Here is a 14963-nt window from a genome sequence, read left to right on the forward strand (position 1 = left end):
AGTGAGACCGACAGACCGACAGGGACAGACAGACAGACAGACAGACAGACAGACCAACCAACCGACAGAGACAGACAGACAGACCGACAGAGACAGACAGACAGACCGATCGATAGAGACAGACAGACAGAGACAGAGATGACAGACAGACAGACAGACAGACAGACAGACAGACAGACAGACCCACAGAGACAGACAGACATACTGATAGAGACAGACAGACCAATAGAGACAGAAAGACCGATATAGACAGAAAGACCGATAGAGACAGAGATGACAGACAGACAGACAGACAGACAGACAGACAGACAGACAGACAGAGACAGACAGACAGACCAACCTATATAGACAGACCGACCAATAGAGACAGACAGACCGACAGAGACAGACAGACAGACCGACAGAGACAGACAGACAGACCGACAGAGACAGACAGACTGACAAACAGACCAACAGAGAAGACCGACAGAGACATACCGACCAACAGACAGACAGAGACAGACAGACTGAGACAGACCGACAGACGAACGGACCGACAGAGACGGACGGACCGAAACAGATCTCATTTGTTTCTCCAGACCCAGTCCTGATCCAGCTTGAATGATTTAGATCAGGGGTGTCAAACTCATTTTGCCATGGGGGACGCATTTAGTCTTCAACGAGGTCCGGATGGCCGTACTCAAAATTGGTTATATTTTCTTGCTGTCAAAATTAGCAAAAAATAGTCCTCTATCCATTGTTTTTATTTTTCTATTATTCTTGACTGCCTAGCTTTCATTTGGGTGATTATTAGTGAGCTGGACACGGTCAAGGAACTATCAACGTAGGTTCATTATCATTTCTACACAGTTTACATTTGGTTTCAGTCATTTTAAAGTATAGTTTTTTAATCAAACGGATTCGACACCTCTGATTTAGATAGTCGGTTTAACATCAACACTCGGTGTTAAGTCCTGTAGAGCCAGGGGACAGGTCACGCAGACCATCATCCATGTCCCTCTGTGGTCCTGCTCTATGTCATCACCTCTCAGCAATGCACAGCCAGTCTCATCACCCCACCCCAGCTTCAACCTGGACCCACCTCTCCCCAATCCTCTGGCTCTCCTTCCTCTCCCCTTCTCTCCTCTCATTTTCTCTCCTACCCTTAGTCCGACACAAGGTTTTGGGCATTAGTGTTGTTTACCACTGGCAGGGTGTCTCTGCACTCTGTTCCCTGGAAAAGCAGATTACGACAGAAAAAGCCGTTTCACGAGGAGATCATGGGATTTCTCAGTTAGTGAAAAAGTGGATGGAGTGGGGGGAGGATTTAGGGAGGGGGGAGAGAACCTAAAGGCGTCCGCATGCTACCCAGCCGAAACATTTAGTGATGTTTTTGTTCGTTTTGGACTTCTGTAACTGTGTTTTTCTGCTGCTCGGGCACAGGTCAATTTTCCTAGAGGCAAGCCGAAGTAAGTAGCTGAAGTCTACTCCCCTTCATCAGTGATTGGTCAACAGTAGGGATTCTTCAATGAAGTCCTTGTTATCATTCAACGAGAGACAACTCTTTTTCATGCACATTTTTTTATTGAGAAATACTGCACCAAACATCTTAGTTAGATGTAAAATTGCTTGACTAAGATCTCCTCTGAAAAAACTGCAAAATGAATGACAGATTTCTTGAGTATTCTTAGATTAATTCTGACTATTTTGAGGAATACAGTGTCTCAAAATGGACAAACACCATTGCCGCTTTTTTTCCCTTTCCAAGCTGTCTTTTAAGGGAGTATGCAAGCACACTCGTTCGGGTTTGGCGCCTTAAGGGTTAAATAACACCCCTCACCGCTTCCTTTTCCTCTCTCTGTCCTGAGGGTCATATCCCCTCCTGCCTAGATCTCTGTCCTGAGGGTCATATTCCCTCCTGCCTAGATCTCTGTCCTGAGGGTCATATTCCCTCCTGCCTAGATCTCTGGAGCAGTTATTTGTCAGCTTCACAAGGTTATGATCTGTCATCTTCCCCTGCCTCCTCTACTCTCTCTCTGTCTCTCGCTCTCTCTCTCTCTCTCTCTCTCTCTCTCTCTCTCTCTCTCTCTCTCCACACAGACCCCTTTCTCCCGCTCTCTTATCAGCTGACTTTAACTGACCAGATACCATCTGACGATGCCTGGTAACGACCTTATCTCTCCCTGCTTCTCCATAGCAACCCTCACATGGTGCTGAACATTGACCTGGCACCCACTATCCTGGACATCGCTGGCATGGACGTCCCTCCTGACATGGACGGCAAGTCCATCCTCAAGCTGCTGGACATAGAGAGACCAGTCAACAGGTGGGATATGGAGCAAAAAGGGTAGGGAAACATCCTGCCCATGGATATTTTATGGCACGCTCATATAATATGTGTATTCTGTATGTTGGCAGGCTATAGATCACTGATAGAAGTAGCTGTACATTGGCACAGGCCACTGACTGGTCTGAGTTCTCTCAGGGTTCCTGCTGTACTCTGGTAAAATCACTGCAAAAGAGCCAAATCTAACACCTGGGTTTGACCAATGAGTTTTCCTCAAAACTGTGGCACCGCACCAATCATTGGACCTGGCTCGGCCTGCCAGGTTACCATGGCATCCGTTGAGATTACATCCACATCCCAGCGACACCTTTTCCTCCTGCCCAGCTTGGATATTGCTTTCGTTAATGAAAAAAAATCAAAGAAAATATGAAATAATCCTTCTCCATTCTTCCAAGATGTGTCAACGGGGACCTGTGGTAATAACTACAGGAGCTTCCCTGCCAACGCCATTGAGTGAAGGAAGGTCTTTCACCAGCGGATGATTGTGTGTGTGTGTGTGTGTGTGTGTGTGTGTGTGTGTGTGTGTGTGTGTGTGTGTGTGTGTGTGTGTGTGTGTGTGTGTGTGTGTGTGTGTGTGTGTGTGTGTGTGTGTGTGTGTGTGTGTGTGTGTGTGTGTGTGTGTGTGTGTGTGTGTGTGTGTGTGTGTTGAGGGATTCTCTATTCTCTCTTGCAGCTCTACAGCTGCAATCAGGGAGAGATGGACTCGCCAGCCTGTGAAATTGTCTGGCAGGCAGAAGAGGCTGGGAGGCTAGCTGGCTGGCCTGATGTGGGGATGGGTGTTTGGAGGAGAGGAGGACAAGAGACTGGGTGGGATGGAGGAAAGCAGACCTGTGCTGGGTGTCTGCCTGGTCACTGCTGTTGGCTGTGATGCCAATACCCCTCACAGAGATGAGAAAGAGATGGAGACCGAGAGAAAAGGCAATGAAAGAAGAGAGATGGAGAAAGAAAGGGCAAGGGAGAAGGAGAGATGGAGAAAGAAAGGGCGAGGGAGGGAGAGGGAGGGAACAGTGCGGGGGCCAATGGATCGATAACTCATATCTGAACACCCGGCCAGGAGAAGGTCAGAGCACCCGGACAAGAGACCAATTTATTCCACACACTTTCTTTTCTTTTCTTCTACATTCGATCACTTTCTTTTGCCCCCATCCTTTTCCAAAAGAGCACCTGAAGTGTGGTATCAATAGATTTTCATTTGAGATCATTTGACCCAGGGCTGGTTTTGATTTCCCTTCCAACCTGTTGCATTTTGTAATCACTGGAGGCTTCTGCTCTACAGAGTGAAGGAATTCTAATTTCCTCCAGCGTTACATTGCATTCTGAATGTAGAACCTGGTCAATGAAGGAGATGCCTGATTGATTTGTCCTTTTCTCTCATGATTCTCAGGTTCCAGGTGAACAAGAAGGGGAAGGTGTGGAGAGACTCATTCCTGGTTGAGAGAGGGTGAGTCACGAGTAATAATGTCACTGTTTTAAATAACCATACTGCAGTTTTTTTTTAATGTCTCTGTGTACCAATGAAGTCATCTGGTTACATCCATCTGAGTGTGTAATAGGGTACGGAGTAGGACAGTCTCAATGCCTCATTATTTCATGAGTTCCTTGCCTTTAATATTACCCTACTGATACTTGATATCAAACCAAATCAGGCAAAGCTGTGGTTTACAGAATATTGTCATGCCTAATTAGCATCTAGGACCATCCAGTAACAACCTAGTGAATATACACTGAAAAATATATAAATGCAACATGCAACAATTTCAAAGATTTAACTGAGTTCCAGTTCATATAAGGAAATCAGTCAACTGAAATACATTCATTAGGTCTTAATCTATGGATTTCACTGGGAATAAAGATATGCATCTGTTGGTTACAGATACCTTTAAAAAAAAGGTAGGGGCTTGGGTCAGAAAACCAGTCAGTATCTGGTGTGACCACCATTTGCCTCATGCAGCACAACACATCTCCTTCACATAGAGTTGATCAGGCTGTTGATTGTGGCCTGTGGAATGTTGTCCCACTCCTCTTCAATGGCTGTGAGAAGTTGCTGGATGTATGCAGGCCATGGAAGAACTGTAACATGTTCAGCTTCCAGGAATTGTGTACAGATCCTTGTGACATGGGGTCGTGCATTATCATGCTGAAACATGAGGTGAGGCGGTGGATGAATGGCACGACAACGGGCCTCAGGATCTCGTCATGGTATCTCTGTGCATTCAAATTGCCATCAATAAAATGTATTTGTGTTTCGTTGTCCGTACCTTATGCCTGCCCATACCATAATCCCACCGCCACCATAGGCACTCTGTTCACAACGTTGACATCAGCAATCTGCTCGCCCACACTATGCCATACACGCTAAAACCGGGATTAATCCGTGAAGAGCACACTTCTCCAGCATGCCTGAAGGTTGCCCACTGAAGTTGGTTATGATGCTGAACTGCGGTCAGGTCAAGACCCTGGTGAGGATGGCGAGCACACAGATGAGCTTCCCTGAGATGGTTTCTAAATAGTTTTTGCAGAAATTCTTCGGTTGTGCAAACCCACAGTTTCATCAGCTGTCCGGGTGGCTGGTCTCAGACGATCCCGCAGGTGAAGAAGCTGGATGTGGAGTCCTGGCTGGCGTGGTTATACTTGGTCTGCGGTTGTGAGGCTGGTTGGACGTACAGTGCATTCAGAAAGTAATCAGAACCTTTGACTTTTTCCACATTTTGTTACGTTACAGCCTTATTCTGAAATGGATTCAATAGTTTTTTTCCCTCATGGGCTTCTTCACTTTTGGCCACTTTCTGCATTGAAACTGCCTGATGCACAAGTGACAATAAGACAGACTGTTACCCAGCCCATTCAAGCAGAGGAAAATAAGCCCTCAACTCCTCTCCCAACCTCAGTCAGAAGCAGTGCAGAGACAGTCAAGCATACGTACAGTGTACCCCCCCAGGTTAGAAAAGTGCCCAGTCCCCCAAACCAGCTGTCATGCAAAGATGCAGAGGAAAGCAAGAGAAACTGCACACAACACCAAAAAACACCCTCGCCCCACATGTACAGTGCATTTGGAAAGTATTCAGACCCCTTGACTTTTCCCACATTTTTTTTACATTTCAGCCATTCTAAAATGTATTAAATATATATGTTTTCCTCATATACACAAAATACCCCATAATGACAAAGCAAAAACAGGTGTTTGGAAATGTTTGCAAATGTATGAAATAAAATAAACGGAAAATATCACATTTACATAAGTCTTCAGACCCTTTACTCAGTACTTTGTTGAAGCAGCCTCAAGTCTTCTTGCGTATAATGCTACAAGCTTGGCACACCTGTATTTGGGGAGTTTCTCCCATTCTTCTCTGCAGATCCTCTCAAGCTCTGTCAGGTTAGATGGGGAGCGTTGCTGCACAGCTATTTACAGGTCTCTCCAAGATGTTAGATCGGGTTCAAGTCTGGGCTCTGGCTGGGTCACTCAAGGACATTCAGAGACTTTTCCCAAAGCCACTCCTGCGTTGTCTTAGCTGTGTGCTTAGGGTTGTTCTCCAGTTGGAAGGGGAACCTTCGGCCCAGTCTGAGGTCTTAAGTGCTCTGGAGCAGGTTTTCATCAAGGATCTCTGTACTTTGCTCAGTTCATCTTTCCCTTGATCCTGACTGGTCTCCCAGTCCCTGCCTCTGAAAAACATCCCCACACCATGATGCTGCCACCACCATGCTTCACCATAGGGATGATGCCAGGTTTCCTCCAAACGTGACGCTTGGCATTCAGGCCAAATAGTTCAACCTTGGTTTAATCAGACCAGAGAATCTTGTTTCTTATGGTCTGAGAGTCTTTAGGTGCCTTTTGGAAAACTCTAAGAGGGTTGTCGTACCTTTTACTGAGGAGTGGCTTCAGTCTGGGCCCTCTACCATAAAGGCCTGATTGGTGGAATGCTGCAGAGATGGTTGACCTTCTGGAAGGTTCTCCCATCTCCACAGAGGAACTCTGGAGCTCTGTCAGAGTGACCATCGGGTTCTTGGTCACCTCCCTGACCAAGGCCCTTCTCTCCCAATTGCTTGTTTGGCCGGGCGGCCAGCTCTAGGAAGAGTCTTGGTGGTTCCAAACGTAATCCATTGAAGAAGGATGGAGGCCGCTGTGTTCTTGGGGACCTTCAATGCTGCATACATGTTTTGGTACCCTTCCCCAGATCTGTGCCTCGACACACTCCTGTCTCGGAGCTCTACGGACACTTCCTTTGACCTCATGACTTGTTTTTGCTCTGACATGGACTGTGATGAAATTAACATTAAAATGTAATGAACATTAGAAATGAAATGAACTTTAGAAATGAACATTAAATTATCTGGCAACAGCTCTGGTGGACATTCATACAGTCAGCAAGCCAATTACACGCTCCCTCAAAAGACATCTGTGGCATTTTGTTTTGTAACAAAACTGTACATTTTGTGGCCTTTCATTGTCCCCAGCACAAGGTGCACCTGTGTAATGAAATGCTGTTTATTCAGCTTCTTGAAATGCCACACCTGTCAGGTGTATGGATTATCTTGGCAACAGGGACGTAAACAAATTTGTGCACAACATTTGAGAGAAATATGCTTTTTGTGCGTATGGATTTCTGCTGTCTTTTATATTTCAGCTCATGAAACATGGGACCAACGCTTTACATGTTACGTTAATATTTTTGTTCAGTATAGTTCCATAACTGTGGGTGTGTGTTTTCACAGGAAGCTGCTCCACATACGTGATGCGCCTCCAGGGAAGGATGTGGCCCAGGAGGAGAACTTCCTGCCTAAGTACCAGCGGGTCAAGGACTTGTGTCAGAGAGCAGAGTACCAGACACCCTGCCAACAGCTGGGACAGGTAGGCAGCAAGCACACACACACATTATATGGTCACACTTGAATTAACAGTCAAATTCCCAGTAACACACACACTCAGACTCACGGATGCACAAGCATAACACTCTAGACTGAAGACACTTAAGACATATGAAGACTCTTGACAGTTGACAAAGAGCATTCGGAAAGTATTCATACCCCTTGACTTTTTCCATATTTTGTTACGTTACAGCCTTATTCTAAAATTGATTAAATATTTTAAAAATCCTCATCAATCTACACTCATTACCCCATAATGACAAAGTGAAAACAGTTTTTTAGAAATGTTTGCAAATGTATTAAAGATAAAAAACAGAAATACCTTATTTACATAAGTATTCAGACCCATTGCTATGAGACTCAAAATTGAGCTAAGGTGCATCCTGTTTCCATTGATCATCCTTGAGATGTTTCTACAACTTGATTGGAGTCCACCAGTGGTAAATTCAATTGATTGGACATGATTTGGAAAGGCACACACCTGTCTTTATAAGGTCCCACAGTTGACAGTGCATGTCAGAGCAAAAACCAAGCCATGAGGTTGAAGGAATTGTCCCTAGAGCTCCGAGACAGGATTGTGTCGAGGCACAGATCTGGGGAAGGGTACCAAAACATTTCTGCAGCATTGAAGGTCCCCAAGAACACAGTGGCCTCCATCATTCTTAAATGGAAGAAGTTTGGAGCCATCAAGACTTTTTCGAGAGCTGGCCGCCCGGCCAACCTGAGCAATTGGGGTAAAAGGACCTTGGTCAGGGAGGTGACCAAGAACTAGATAGTCACTCTGACAGAGCTACAGAGTTCCTCTGTGGAGATAGGAGAACCTTCCAGAAGGACAACCATCTCTGCAGCACCACCAATCAGGCCTTTATGGTAGAGTGGCCAGACGGAAGCCACTGTTCAGTAAAAGTCATATGACAGCCCGCTTGGAGTTTGCCAAAAAGCACCTAAAGGACTCTCTAAACATGAGAAACAAGATTATCTGGTCTGATGAAACCAATATTGAACTCTTTGGCCTGAACGCCAAGCGTCACATCTGGAAGAAACCTGGCACCATCCCTACGATGAAGCATGATGGTGGCGGCATCATGCTGTTGGGATGTTTTTAAGCGGCAGGGACTGGAAGACTAGTCAGGAACGAGGAAAGATGAACGGCGCAAAGTACAGAGAGATCCTTGATGAAAACCTGCTCCAGAGCGCTCAGGACCTCAGACTGGGGCAAGGGTTCACCTTCCAACAGGACAACAACCTTAAGCACACAGCCAGGAGTAGCTTCGGAACAAGTCTCTGAATGTCCTTGAGTGACCCAGCCAGAGCCCAGACTTGAACCCGATTTGAACATATCTGGAGAGAACTGAAAATAGCTGTACAGCGATGCTCCCCATCCAACCTGACAGAGCTTGAGAGGATCTGCAGAGAAGAATAGGATAAAGATTGATGAGGGATTTTTAAAGTATTTTGTATCCATTTTAGAATAAAGCTGTCATGTAACAACATTTGGACAAAGTCAAGGAGTCTAAATACTTTACGAATGCACTGCAAGTCACTTCCAATCATCCATCTCTTCTTGGCATTTCACCTCCATTAGTATCAGTTAATTGGTATGTCTGAGATTCTACTTAAAATGGCTCTGTATCCTCTTGATCACCTGCTGGTGTAGAGAGATAGTGAGCTGCTGGGTTTTGTTCTTTTGAGAGGTATAGGGAAGGAGCGGAGAATATACCCTGCAGGTTGGTTTCTCAGTGGGTGTAGACAGGATAGACAGGTGCTTTTATCACTCTCTGTCCCCAATGACAGACAGACAGGAGGACCAAGTTTTGAAACTGAAGAGCTGTGTTTTGGGTGATTAGGCTTTGAGTCAGGTCTGTTGCCATAGTTATGCCCCCCAGGACACACACACATGAACACACACTCCCCCCCACCTCGCTAATGACAGACAGTGGGGGAGTGTGTGTGTGACAGTTCTTTAGCTGTCAGATCAAACACCTGCAATTTCAAGCTCTTAAATCTATCTTAACAACGTTGACCATTGAACAGTAGTTCCCGAGGGGTCTCTGTATCCAACCTATCAATCTCCCCCACTCTCACTTCTTTTTGTTCCTCTCTTCTGGAGTAGAAAGTCATTTCTCACTGTCAGCGGCTCTCTTATTCTCTCTTGGATCCTGTTGGATTTCCTCTTTGACACGTCTACTCCTTTTTCCCATCTGACATCAATTATGTTAATTAGAAAGCTCTCTCTGTAATTTCACACGTAACCACTGACAGAGAAAGTGTCAACAGACTCTGTATCATAATTAGATTGAGACGGAGCTGCAGTGGCCCTGCTTGGTACTCTGTCTGTGTACACTACTGTACTGTAGCTGCCTGTTCATTATGACAGAAGGGGACGGTGTGGGAGCAGAGATGAGAAGGGGACGAGACGAGCCGTGCCATGGTTTGTCATCATTACCTGTTAATTGCAGTTGAAACAACATCACAGACAGGGGAATGGACGTTCATTTGAGGCTACTTAGCGTTGCTTGTTTCCACCTGCAAGTAATTTCACCTCGAGAAGCACGGTGTGTGTGTAAAGATGCACTATAGGTTTCTCTCAGTGTTATCTTCTGTCCCCCTCTCCTCTGTCTCCCTGCAGAAGTGGCAGTGTTTGGAGGATGCCACAGGGAAGCTGAGGCTGTATAAGTGCAAGGGCATGACCAGCATGTCGGCAGCCCGGAACGATGGCCCTGCCAACATCAAGTCCAAGTACTACCCCCAGCGCAAGGCGGAGCGCAACACAGAGCACGATGGCTGTAACTGTGACCAGTACCCCAGCTTCAGACTCAGCACCTTGAAGAAGAAGAAGCTGCTCTCCAAGAAGAGTAAGTGGAGTGGAAAGAATGGGTTTCTCTCGCACTCATACGCAAACACTCTTGTCACACACACAAAATTCTGCTGTACAAAATGTTCCTCACTCACTCAGCCTTGCATGAACGCAGTCTCACTTCTTGTCCCTGATGTGGAATGTGGGCGTCACCTTGTGGAGACAATAATACCTTCACCCACAGTCATTATTGAAAGGTTGTGTAACTGTGGGCGACCCGGCCAAATTCACATAAAAATGTAATCTGTCATTCTACTTGAAAGCAAGTCTGATAAGTGGTAGGTCTGTTCTATGTTCCCTATTTCTATGATTTCTGTGGTTAAGTTTAGCTTTTGCATCTTTTTACTTTCTGTTTGCACACCAGCTTCAAACAGCTAAAAATACAATGCGTGTTTAGTTATTAATATATATATATATATATATATATATATATATATATATATATATATATATATATATATATATATATATATATATATATATATATACACTACTGTTCAAAAGTTTGGGGTCACTTAGAAATGTCCATGTTTTTAAAAGAAAAGCACATTTTTTGTCCATTAAAATAACATCAAATTGATCAGAAATACAGTGTAGACATTGTTAATGTTGTAAATGACTATTGTAGCTGGAAACTGCTGATTTTTAATGGAAAATCTACATAGGCGTACAGAGGCCCATTATCAGCAACCATCACTCCTGTGTTCCAATGGCACAATGTGTTAGCTAATCCAAGTTTATCATTTTAAAAGGCTAATTGATCATTAAAAAACCCTTTTGCAGTTATGTTAGCACAGCTGAAAACTGTTGTTCTGATTAAAGAAGCAAGAAAACTGGCCTTCTTTAGACTAGTTGAGTATCTGGAGCATCAACATTTGTGGGTTCGATTACAGGCTCAAAATGTCCAGAAACAAAGAACTTTCTTCTGAAACTCATCAGTCTATTCTTGTTCTGAGAAATGAAGGCGAGAAACTGCAATGAAACTCTGTACAACTGTGTAGATATGAAGGCGAGATACTGCAATGGGCCTCTGTACAACTATGTAGATATTCCATTAAAAATCTGCCGTTCCCAGCTACAATAGGCATTTACAACATTAACAATGTCTACACTGTATTTCTGATCAATTTTATGTTATTTTAATGGACAAAAAATGTGCTTTTCTTTTAAAAACAAGGACATTTCTAAGTGACCCCAAACTTTTGAACGGTAGTGTATATAGTTCAATGATTCTCTACACCCCTCAAATAAAAATCTGGACCTCAAAGCCAATTCCACTGCTGTTTTATTCCCCCCCTCTAATCAGGGGACACCAGGTGTGTACAATTAATTATAAGGTAGAACAGAAAGCCAGCAGGCTCCGGACCTTGTAGGGTAAGATTTGAATACCTCTACTCTACACTATACATTGCTTGTTTTGTTACATAAACTGAAATTAGGTGAACGTGATAGAATTTTGTCAACCAGTAAATGGCGGAGCGATTTCTACATATTTCACCTTTAATGAGTATCATAGGGCCTGATAGGGTTTATATACTGACTGTAGCAATCCCTCCACTATCTCACCCTGCCCTCCTCCTGACAGAGATGAAAGCCATCAAGAGCTACGCCCGTAACCGTTACTCCCGCTCTGTGGAGATGGAGATAGGAGGGGACCTGTATGCTGTAGACTTGGAGGATGGCTACCAGCCTGTACCGGCCCCCAGGAACCTCAGCCAGGCTGGGGCCAGGACCCCACGCGACGACACTGAGGACGACTTTAGTGGCATGGGGGTCACTGTCACCGTCACCCCCAGGAATAGCAGCAACAGTCTAGCTATTGTATCTTCTGGAATCAAAGTCACACACAGGTCAGGGAGTGTGTGGATGTTCAATGTGGATGGGTGGGTTTGTTTGTCGTGTGTTAGTACTGCATGTTGAGTGTGTTGTTGTGTTAGTTATTGATTAGGCTAAATGCTCAGTGTGTATCCTGTCCTCAGGTGCTCTATTCTGGCCAATGACACAGTGAAGTGTGATACAGGGATCTATAAGTCCCTGCAGGCCTGGAAGGACCACAAACTCCACATTGATCACGAGGTGAGTCTTCTCAGCCACTCACATAACTGATGTTTTATTCCTTAATGCAGTTGATTATCTTCAGTGGTCACAGTGATCGTGTCATGACAATCAATAGCTGACAATGAAATCGATTACAATTATGGACAGCATCAATGATTGTGTAATTATGAATTAGTTGAATATAGCCTTCTATTGACACACACATACTCAGATTCAGTTCCTGTGTTGAATGCCACTCTGTGTTGTAATCCACTGAGGGCACAAAACATTAGGAACACCTTCCTAATCTTCCTAATATTGATTGGCATCCCCTTTTTCCCTGAGAACAACCTCAATTCGTCGAGGCTCGAACTCTATATAAGGTATCGAAAGAGCTGCACAGGGATGCTGGCCCATGTTGACTCCAATGCTTCCCACAGTTGTTTCATATTGGCTGGATGTCCTTTGGGTGGTGGACCATTCTTGATACACACAGGAAACCGTTGAGTGTGGAAAAACCCAGCAGCGTTGCAGTTCTTGAGACAAACTGGAGCACCTGGCCCCGTTCAAAGGCACTTAAATCTTTTGTCTTGCCCATTCACCCTCTGAATGGCACACATACACAATCCATGTCTCAATTGTCTTACAAATCCTTCTTTAACCAGTCTCCCCTTCATCTACACTGATTGAAATGGATTTAACAGGTGACATCAATAAGGGATCATAGCTTTCACCTGGTCAGTCAGTCATAGAAGGAGCATGTGTACCTAATGTTTTCTACACTCAGTGCATATGCCATTCAGCAGACCCTTTATTCCAAACGATGTACAGTAATGCCGGCATACATTTTACATACCGGTGGTCCCGGGAATCCAACTCCTGCCATTGCAAGCGCCATGCTCTACCAACGGAGCTACAGAAGCCCTCATTGTTGTGATGTTCCTAGATCTAATGCCCTGCATCTCTGTTAGATTGAGACGCTGCAAACAAAGATCAAGAACCTAAGAGAGGTTAGGGGTCACCTGAAGAAAGCCCGCCCAGATGAGTGTGACTGCAACCACTACATGTAAGGACCAAACAACCTCTTAGGAATCCATTGTTTAATTACCAATAACCTTCCACATACTAAACGCCAGCATTAGATGCACTTACAGTGAAGATAACGGCTGTCTACCAGACTTGAAGAGGTTTACTACATGCTCATAAAGACTGATTATGTAAATATCTGTCTGTGTTTCAGCTACAAGTCTAAGTACAAGAGTAAGCTCAGGCACAAAGGAGGCAGCATTCACCCATTCAGGTAAGGGGGTGGGTTTGTGTATAAAAAAGGGACATATGCTGTTTGTGTGCTTCTGCCTGTGTAGTGATTGCATATCTACAGTGTGTATTTGAATGTGTCATTGTGTGATGTGTGTATTTCTATGTGTGTGTGACGTCATCAGGAAGGGTCAGGATAAGAAGGCGTGGTTACTGAAAGAGCAGAAGAGGAGGAAGAAGATGCGGAAGCTGCTGAAACGTCTGAGGAACAACGACACCTGTAGCATGCCTGGTCTCACCTGCTTCACCCACGACAACCAGCACTGGCAGACCGCCCCCTTCTGGACAAGTAAGAGACTACACACACACACACACACAAACACACATACTTCACTAGCATTACTGACTATTCTCTGTCTGCAGTGGGTCCGTTCTGTGCCTGCACCAGTGCCAACAACAACACCTACTGGTGTCTGAGGACCATCAACGAGACACACAACTTCCTCTTCTGCGAGTTTGCTACTGGCTTCCTGGAGTACTTTGACCTCAACACGGATCCCTACCAAGTAAGTATTCAATCCTCACCGCAAGCACTCCTCTGTAAAGATGCCTTCTAACATTCACTACTGGGGGCAAAGTGGTTGAATAGACATTGAATTGACGTCTGCGTCCAGTGGGTAGCCTGCTGCCCTGTTTCAAGATAGCAAAGTGAAAATCAGCTATTTAATAAGAGACGTTAGACCAGTACGGCCGGTATGAATACCAATACTATTCATCTCTCTCACCCACCTGGACTCTCTCTCTCTCTCACCCACCTGGACTCTCTCTCTATCTCTCTCACCCAGACTCTCTCTCTCACCCACCTGGACTCTCTCTCTCTCATCTGGACACTGTCTCTCACCCACCCGGACTCTCTCTCTCTTACCCAGACACTCTCTCTCTCTCATCCGGACACTGTCTCTCACCCACCTGGACTCTCTCTCTCTCTCACCCAGACACTCTCTCTCTCTCACCCACCTGGACTCTCTCTCTCTCTCTCACCCACCTGGACTCTCTCTCTCTCTCTCACCCAGACACTCTCTCTCTCTCACCCACCTGGACTCTCTCCCTCTCTCTCACACAGACACTCTCTCTCTCTCACCCAGACTCTCTCTCTCACCCACCTGGACTCTCTCTCTCTCATCCGGACACTGTCTCTCACCCACCTGGACTCTCTCTCTCTCTCTCTCACCCAGACACACTCTCTCTCTCTCTCACAGACCCGGACTCTCTCTCTCTCACCCAGACACTCTCTCTCTCTCTCATCCGGGCACTCTCTCCCACCTGGACTCTCTCTCTCTCTCACCCAGACACTCTCTCTCTCTCTCTCTCAACCACCTGGACTCTCTCTCTCTCTCACCCAGACACTCTCTCTCTCTCTCTCTCAACCACCTGGACTCTCTCTCTCTCTCACCCAGACACTCTCTCTCTCTCTCATCCGGACACTGTCTCTCACCCACCTGGACTCTCTCTCTCTCTCTCACCGACACTCTCTCTCTCTCTCACCCACCCGGACTCTCTCTCATCCGGACACTGTCTCTCACCCACCTGGACTCGCTCTCTCTCTCACCCAGACACTCTCTC

At 45.5% G+C, this 14963-nt stretch overlaps 1 protein-coding gene across 5 annotated transcripts in view; it reads left to right on the forward strand.

The window, feature by feature from the left end:
• The window catches only part of LOC129830087 (extracellular sulfatase Sulf-2-like), a 185617-nt gene that overhangs the window by 167187 nt on the left and 3467 nt on the right, over nucleotides 1-14963 (forward strand). For 3 of the 5 annotated variants that reach the window (XM_055892297.1, XM_055892296.1, XM_055892299.1), the window contains 10 exons: nucleotides 2177-2326; nucleotides 3711-3767; nucleotides 7037-7172; nucleotides 9819-10044; nucleotides 11632-11896; nucleotides 12026-12122; nucleotides 13055-13149; nucleotides 13324-13383; nucleotides 13526-13689; nucleotides 13764-13906. In XM_055892297.1, the coding sequence (XP_055748272.1) occupies nucleotides 2177-2326; nucleotides 3711-3767; nucleotides 7037-7172; nucleotides 9819-10044; nucleotides 11632-11896; nucleotides 12026-12122; nucleotides 13055-13149; nucleotides 13324-13383; nucleotides 13526-13689; nucleotides 13764-13906 (1393 nt within the window). The remainder of the gene's footprint in view (nucleotides 1-2176; nucleotides 2327-3710; nucleotides 3768-7036; nucleotides 7173-9818; nucleotides 10045-11631; nucleotides 11897-12025; nucleotides 12123-13054; nucleotides 13150-13323; nucleotides 13384-13525; nucleotides 13690-13763; nucleotides 13907-14963) is intronic. The other 2 variants (XM_055892298.1, XM_055892300.1) reach the window with 1 other exon arrangement.

Source organism: Salvelinus fontinalis, chromosome 31 (genome assembly GCF_029448725.1).
Source record: "Salvelinus fontinalis isolate EN_2023a chromosome 31, ASM2944872v1, whole genome shotgun sequence".
NCBI classification, from domain to species: Eukaryota; Metazoa; Chordata; class Actinopteri; order Salmoniformes; family Salmonidae; genus Salvelinus; species Salvelinus fontinalis.